The sequence below is a fragment of the Dicentrarchus labrax genome, unplaced genomic scaffold (genome assembly GCF_905237075.1).
Source record: "Dicentrarchus labrax unplaced genomic scaffold, dlabrax2021, whole genome shotgun sequence".
Taxonomy (NCBI): Eukaryota; Metazoa; Chordata; class Actinopteri; family Moronidae; genus Dicentrarchus; species Dicentrarchus labrax.
Genome location: NW_026136732.1, coordinates 71,455 through 80,189, shown reverse-complemented (window position 1 = coordinate 80,189; position 8,735 = coordinate 71,455). Strand labels below are relative to the sequence as shown.

General features: G+C 39.9%; 1 pseudogene and 2 gene segments (V, D, J or C); 1 reads left to right on the top strand and 2 right to left on the bottom strand.

Moving 5' to 3' along the window:
* Positions 1 to 1,022: 1,022 nt before the first annotated feature.
* On the bottom strand, positions 1,023 to 1,610 carry LOC127359566 (Ig kappa-b4 chain C region-like). The segment is given in 1 exon segment: positions 1,023 to 1,610. A coding segment is annotated over 1 exon segment (261 nt).
* A 2,587-nt stretch (positions 1,611 to 4,197) lies between these two features.
* LOC127359558 (Ig kappa chain V region 120-like) lies at positions 4,198 to 4,935 on the top strand. The segment is given in 2 exon segments: positions 4,198 to 4,319; positions 4,427 to 4,935. Coding segments are annotated over 2 exon segments (414 nt in total).
* Positions 4,936 to 6,015: 1,080 nt separating this feature from the next.
* Positions 6,016 to 8,355, bottom strand: LOC127359575 (Ig kappa-b4 chain C region-like; annotated as a pseudogene).
* Between the last annotated feature and the right edge of the window lie 380 nt (positions 8,356 to 8,735).

Sequence of the window (8,735 nt, the reverse complement as noted above, 5' to 3'; positions counted from 1 at the left end):
CTGTCTATACTGTCTATACTAGTGGGGGCAACCACTATTTAGCCTGGTACCAACAGAGAGATGGAGAAACTCCTAAACTGCTCATTTATGCTGCTAGCACTCGAGCATCAGGGACTCCAGGTCGTTTTACAGGCAGTGGATCAAACTCTGACTTCACTCTGACCATCAGTGGAGTCCAGACTGAAGATGCAGCAGTTTACTACTGTCAGAGTTTTCATTACATCAACAGTCAGTGGTTGTTCACACAGTGAAAAAGCGTAGTACAAAAACCTCCCTCAGTCAGACTGAACAGAAACTGAACTGACTGCTGCAGCTGGAAGCTACTGCAGAGACTGATACACTTCACTGAGGACACACACACACACACACACACACACACCCACACATAAGTTATGTTATATTTTGCCAACAAACTGCAGATACTGATACTAATCTTACATAATATGACAATAATATCCTATTTTATAATTCAAATGATTTCTTATTAGATTTTGTAGTTTACTCAGATTCAGTTTACTATCTGGGCACTCCTGAATCTATTTTAACATAACACATATCAGTGGAACACTTTATTTTTATTTATTTTTATATGATGCATACAATATATCTAATGATCCTAAAGATACTTTATTGATCAGCTTTGTTACCAAAAATAAATTCATGATTTGTGTAATGAAGAAGTTCATGTCATCACAAACGCTTGAAGGAATCTTGAGAAAATGATTAATTCACTTTGACTGATGTTGTGTTGCAATAAGCACTGATGAATGATTGCTTTTATTACTTCTAAAGATTGAGGAGAGATGTTAAAATTATTTTCTATGTTGGAATCATTTCTTAAGACATTACCTCATATTTTTAGATCTTAATCTCAATTTTTGTTCAATATTTCTGATTTAATGGAACTATTAAGTCACAAACATCAGTTTACAGTAACATACATGACAACAACTCAGTTGATGAACTTGTTTTTATGATGTTGAGATAATCAAAATAACAATTTTCATCAATGAAACATGTAATCAGAGAGTGAGAGAAGGTAAAGAAGGATTTAGACAGATAATGAGAGAGTGCAGACTGAGAGCAGTAGCAGAGTAAAACCATTATCAGAGTCCCAGTGAGTCAGGTCAGAACTGGGAACACTGGTCTCTCCTCAGTGTCTCTGAGAGCGGAGTCTGGGAGCCCTGGGTGGCCTCACAGGTCACAGAGCCCACCTTCCCCCAGTGGTCTGCAGAGAGCCTCAGGGTGCTGCTCCAGCTGTAGTGGCCGTCCTTCAGCACCCCGGGGCTCCTGCTCTCCTCCCAGCTGATGCTGCTGCTGCTGCTGCTGCCGTCCACCTTCCAGGACAGACTCCAGTCTGAGGGGAAGCCCTTGTTGGCCAGGCACATGAGCGTGGCCTTCCCCTGCTGCAGCTCCTCACTGGAGGGGGCAGCACCGTCAGGGTGGGACGGACATCACCTAGGAGACACCAATCAGCTTAGAGGACAGGGACCACACAGCTGTCAATCAAGCAGCAGACACTTGGACACCTTTACTGTGTGAGAGTTGATTTTCTCCTTTAAGGAGTTTCTGTCAGATGGTTTTTCTGCTCCAGCAGTCACTCACTCACACATTGTTTCACTTAGTAGAATATTAAGAAGGGTGAATAACACTTCCTACCTTCATTGAGGTAATTACAGATGTAACAACAGATTATTGGGGGGAATCAATATTATTATTTAGGAGTTTACTTGATATAAAATGCAGCAGTCATGTTTTAATTCTCCTGGCATTAAAATTTTACTGAGATTTGTAAAACTGATACAAATAAGGTGAATGAAATTTTCACAGACGGGGCCGGTTCTGAGCACTTTGGGTGCACTAAGTGACATCTTACACTAGGCCAAGGTTTCCCAACCTTTTTCCTTTAGGGACCCGTTTTCTGTCATTGAGTAAACTGACATTATTTTATGAATATTTCATACTATATTCAATGTATAACAGTAACAGTACAGAGCAACTGTTGTTTGTTTAGAAATTTGGATGAATTTTGACAGATCAGCCATAGCATTATGACCACCTGCCCAATATTATGTAGGTCCCCCTTTTGCCACCAAATGAGCCATGATCCTGTCTCAGGTTCACAGCTTTCCCTTCCTTGGAGCACTTTAGATAGGGTACTGACCTCTGCAGACCGGGAACACCCCACAAGAGCTGCAGGTTTGGAAATGCTCTGACCCAGTCGTATAGCCATCACAATGTGGCCCTTGTCAAGGTCTCTCAGATCCTCACACTGCACATTTTTCCTGCTTCTAACACATCAACTTGAGGACAAAATGTTCACTTGCTGCCTAATATATCCCCCCACTGACAGGAGCCATGATAACCAGATAATCAGTGTAATTCACTCCACCTGTCAGTGCTCACAGTGTTATGGCTAGTCGGTGAATATGTTTATAACAGTCATAAATTCCTTAAATCCTTTTTTTTCAGACAAGTAGATTGTTGTCTTGAAGCTCGTCCGTTGTTCTATGAGCTCTTTGGTTTTTTGAACTGAGTACTTTTCTAATGCAGGATGAAGACGCTTATCAGAGAGTTAAACCTCTGTGAATATGACTTGTGTGAAAATCCTAATTAATAATAAGTTTAGATCTTAAATAATAATCTAAACTTAAAAAATAACAATTATACAGTAAGAATCATTACGTTTTCTTCACAGAAATGAACAAAGTGCTGACATATAGGCTTACTGTGCATCACTACTGTGCATAAAATCAAGGACTCACATGAAACTTTGGCGACACCTAGTGGGGTCTCAACCCACAGGTTGGAAACCTCTGCACCAGGCCCATCCTAAGACCAAACCACCATCACTCCTCTGGTAATGGCCTCAAGGTCCCAAGTAATTTTAATATCTCTGAATGAAAATGAATGTCTACTTTATTATCAGTTCAGGCTTTAATTAATAAATAAAGGGTTAGGGTTTGTAATGGAAAATTTTAATACACTATAATACACTATATGTAACCTCATGCTTATGAACTACTGTGTGTGCAAAATGTATATCTGTTCCAAGGTTGCTCTCAGCATCTGTTAATTTTCCCACATGATAAAGACTAACAGTCAACCTGTGGTTACAATGTCTCTGTTATTGAGGGAGGAGAGGCTGAACACGGTGGAGACTGGCTCCAAGAATCTCCTATGAATACAAGGTCATGATGCTCGTTAGCATGACTAGCTGCTATCTACTTTGTACCTCCTGTTTTTGCTTCTTCAATAAATAAGGGTGCAGCCCTGAGAAGGGGGACCTTTTCATGCTGACAAGCTGAGAGGCTCGCTCTGCGCAGAGCTACACCCGGGTGAAAAGACTGACTGACTGACTGACTGACTGATTTTTAATTGTTGCATCTCACACGAATGGGCTGAATTGAATTTCCACCACAGGTTAGGGTTAGTTTAGTTAGTTAGTTAGTTGTTTTTAACTTAAAATTATTTTCTCAGGGTTTTGTGAGATTCTTCTTCTGATAAATCTAATAAACATGTCCAGTGTTGAGCTGAAACACTAAATTCATACTCAATTACTTTTCTGATCCTGATCACTTAATTAAGTATACTAATTGTCTTTTTCATTTTAACAAATTCAAAGAATTTAATCATTTTATTTTATTTTGCTGTTGAGGTTGAGGATTTGCAAATCACTAAATATGAATGTTTTTTAAAATAAAATTAAAGCAAATGATTCCCTCTATGTCATATCCCTTTATATTGCTGTCATTCAGACCGTCCTATATTTATTCAAAGGTCATTTTACACACATCCTGTGTATTTTCCCACATTAATCCATCCTGCATTATTATACCATTATGTCAGAATTGTTCAATAAAATGAACACAGCCAAATACAAAATATCCCTCATTATGCTTTAATGTTAATTAAATAATTGTAGATGTACAATAGAATGAGACTTCTGTTTAAATAATAATATTCTTCCCTTTGCTGCAGCTGCAGAAACTTATAAACTCAATGGAAAGCCTCATACAAATGAGCACTGACACATTCCTACTCAATACTCTGATAAAGTTATTGATCCATTGATAAACAGCATCATGAGAGGAATCCAAGTCCCTGTTGGAGTCAGTCAGAGCATTTCCATAGAGAGCCACTTTGCATCAGCAGCACCATGCTCCAGTGCTCTGGGAGAGTTTATAGTCCTGAGAGTTGAACACTGGATGACTGACAGCTGTCCTTCATGACAACAGAAGACACAGAAATCCTCCTCATCAAAAACATGACTTTGATCTCCGTCCTCATCTGGACTCTCCTCTGCTGCTGCTTCACAGGTAAAGTCCAGAGAATCAAACTCCTCTCCTCTATGAACATCCGTCCCTCTGAAATGAAGCCCACAAAACCATGACGCTGCTTTATGTTTTTGTCTCTGTATCCTCAGAGTCCAGAGGCCAGGTCACAGTGACTCAGTCTGGAGCAGTGAGCTCTGCTCTGGGACGCTCCGTCACCATCACATGTAGGACCAGTCAGGATGTTCATGGTGGGAGCTATTTACACTGGTACCAACAGAGAGATGGAGAAACTCCTAAACTCCTCATTTATACAACTAGCACTCGAGCATCAGGGATTCCAGGTCGTTTTACAGGCAGTGGATCAAACTCTGACTTCACTCTGACCATCAGTGGAGTCCAGACTGAAGATGCAGCAGTTTACTACTGTCAGAGTGAACATTACATCAACAGTCAGTGGTTGTTCACACAGTGAAAAAGCGTCGTACAAAAACCTCCCTCAGTCAGACTGAACAGAAACTGAACTGACTGCTGCAGCTGGAAGCTACTGCAGAGACTGATACACTTCACTGAGGACACACACACACACACACACACACACACACACACACACACACACACACACACACACACACACACACACATATACATACACACACACACACCAGAAGATTAACTGGAGACATAACAAGACAAAAGTGACCTACGTGATATAAATATATCAACATAAAAAAACACATTTTCTTTTATATGCAACTAAAATACCACACAAAGACATTGAGACTGAAAGTTATTGGTTGACGTTGGAAATACCCAGACAATCTCTGTACAACATCCATCCACTAACTGTTGTGGAGCTTTCAATCATATCACTTCAATTCAATTCAAGAGAGAGACACACAGACACAAACACACACAGAAAATATATTTAACTTAACTTTTATAAAATTCAGTCGACTCAAATCATATCCCCAGAATATAGAAATCCTCTCATGTGGTTCCAGTTCCTGAGATAACTGATCATAAACAAGTTCAGGAGTACAGTTGTCCTCATATCACTTGTTATGAAGATTTCTGAAAAGATCACTAAGTAAGTGGCCACAGTACTGGCTCACCTGAAGGCTGTGTCTTCTCCCTTTTACCTTTAGCACCGACAGCTGCAGAAGCTGTGAGGAGGGCAGCTACTTTATCAGATTCTCAGATGATACTGCTCTGCTGTCTCTGCTTCAGGGTTCAGGACAGGACCACAGCTCTGCTCTTCACAGTTTAGCGAAGTGGTGAGATGACAATATTTCAGACTTGATTTGTTGAATTTAGACACATCAGAAATAACATCAGCAACAGTGAGCTGCTGCCTTAAATTACCCTCTCAAAGATAAATAAAGTTATATTGACTGATGGACTGATAACACGTGTAAATAAATATTACAATATGAATTTAATTTCAATGTTGACTACACATTTATATCCTTTTAATCCACTATTCTTTCCATTCTTACATTAAACCCTGTCTGTGTTTGTCAGAAAATCTATCAGCATCTCACACAACTGTTCATTAACACCAACAAAAAATTACTTTGTATGCCATTAATATCCTATTATACATTACAAAACTATCATCTTCCCTTCTTTTAGTTATTCATCTGATTTTACAAATAATCCATAAAACACTTGGGATTAAATGGAACTACAATGACAGTAACGTCTGTTAATTTTACAATAACAAAAATGAAACGACTGATTCGATGAGCTGGTCTTTATTGTGATGAAATAATTGAAATTACAAACAGAAAAACATCATCGATGACACACATATTTATAGAGTGAGTGAGGAAAAGACAGAGAGAGACAGAGTTGCAGAGTGCAGACTGAGAGCAGAGTAAAACCAGTATCAGAGTCCCAGTGAGTCAGGTCAGAACTGGGAACACTGGTCTCTCCTCAGTGTCTCTGAGAGCGGAGTCTGGGAGCCCTGGGTGGCCTCACAGGTCACAGAGCCCACCTTCCTCCAGTGGTCTGCAGAGAGCCTCAGGGTGCTGCTCCAGCTGTAGTGGCCGTCCTTCAGCACCCCGGGGCTCCTGCTCTCCTCCCAGCTGCTGCTGCTGCTGCTGCTGCCGTCCACCTTCCAGGATAGACTCCAGTCTGAGGGGAAGCCCTTGTTGGCCAGACACATGAGCGTGGCCTTCCCCTGCTGCAGCTCCTCACTGGAGGGGGCAGCACCGTCAGGGTGGGACGGACATCACCTAGGAGACACCAATCAGCTTAGAGGGACAGGGACCACACAGCTGTCAATCAAGCAGCAGACACTTGGACACCTTTACTGTGTGAGAGTTGATTTTCTCCTTTAAGGAGTTTCTGTCAGATGGTTTTTCTGCTCCACCAGTCACTCACTCACACATTGTTTCACTTCCCTTTAAGAAGCCTCTCATGCATATCAGCACAGAGAGAATCATCATACAGAATGAGCTGAAATATATCAAACTACACTGGAAATAAAATATCCAAAACTGTATCATCAAAATCATCCAAAACCTGAACTATACATTACTTTAAAGTATTTAGTGGAAACATGAACAAACACAGAAAATGAACTGACTACAATGAAATGTTCTTCATGTGGATTTCAATCATCATTACCAAACGTTTCAACAGATTTTAAACTTGAAGCAATCTGTGACACAATGAAGAGATTTTGAAGGTTTTCGAATACCAAGCTTCATCTTCACTCTGTACAATTTTATTTTAATAGCTTAATCTCAACTCATTCAAAAACAGCTATTACGAATGTGGACAAATAAACGCGCATGTGTGAAGACATTTATAAAACGGTTAGCAAATTTTTTTTCCTACACTTTGCGCTGTTTGAATTTCAGTTGGTCAGGAATGTGTAAAGAAATGTTTAGAAAAGCTGCTCTGAGTTAGCCTCCGTCAAAAAGGAGGATACAGAAATCTGTATTAAAATTAAAACAAGATATATTTATCAGCCTCAAGCAACCAATACTGAATATAAAACATTACTTTACAATGTTCTAATATTTAATATCAATGCAGAAACTTACTTCCAACATCCAGTCTGGTTCCTCCACCAAAAGTCCACCACAGTGATACAAACTCATTGAGCCGCCGTACAAAAACCTCTCACTGTAGAGAGACACGGCTCTCTGACTTTGACACACTGAACTAAACCTACAAACCCTCAAGATGAAGCTTTTCCATTAAAGTTGGAAATACTGATTCATATTCTGTCTTGATATTTTAAATTCACTTCAATTAGGTTTTGAATTTATATTCCTGATGCAAAGTTTGTCTCTGAGTGTAAAGTATTTCTGCAGAAGATATACATTAATATGAAAAATCAAGAATTCTTCCTGAAATATATATAAAAAGACAAATATGTCCTGAAATGATAAAAAAATTAAAGATTTGACTTACTTCCAACATCCAGTCTGGTTCCTCCACCGAACGTGTACCACAGTGATACAAACTCATTGAGCCGCCGTACAAAAACCTCTCACTGTAGAGAGACACGGCTCTCTGACTTTGACACAAACAAAGTCAACAAAATTATTCTGTTTGTAAAACCTTGTCAGAACAATAAAAATTACCAGAAACTTCCGAGATTTATTTATATATTTGTTAACATAAGATAAGAAAAGATAAGATGTACCTTTATTGATCTCCTGTAGAAGAAATTCAAGTTAGACACAGCAGCATAGGCCAATGTAGTGCAACGAGTACAGAAGTACAATAAGAATCGCAAAATAGGAATTTTATAAAATATAGCAGAAATAATAGACTATAAATGAAAAGCATATACACTATATGCAATATGCAAGTAAAATGGGGGGTGGAAATATGGAAAGGGATCGGGGAGGGAGGAAGTGGAGGGGGGTTAAGGGGGGAAAGGGCTGTCGTCTGGGTAAAGAAGGGAGAGACGGGCTGTGGAGGAGGGTGGGGTAGCCAAGGTGTGAATAAGGGTACCTGAGGAGGTGGGGGGCGTTTGTGAATCAAACATGTTGAAATACAGGTTTAACTCGTTGGCACATCCCTTTGTCCCCTCTACTGAACCTACTGACCTTTTCATGCCAGTAATGCTCCTCACCCCCCCTGTAACAGTCCATCAAGGCCTCCTCTGCCTCCACCGACCACTGCTGCACAGTGCTGGTGGTGATGGACTGTCTCCTATATAAAATACATGTTTCTAATTAAATTTGAAATGTAAAGAAAATATATGCATTAGAATAGAACCAAAATTATATGAACTAGTTGTTGTGTATTTCTGAATCAGCAATCCATTAAAGTGATTGATCCATTGATAAACAGCATCATGAGAGGAATCCAAGTCCCTGTTGGAGTCAGTCAGAGCATTTCCATAGAGAGCCACTTTGCATCAGCAGCACCATGCTCCAGTGCTCTGGGAGAGTTTATAGTCCTGAGAGTTGAACACTGGATGACTGACAGCTG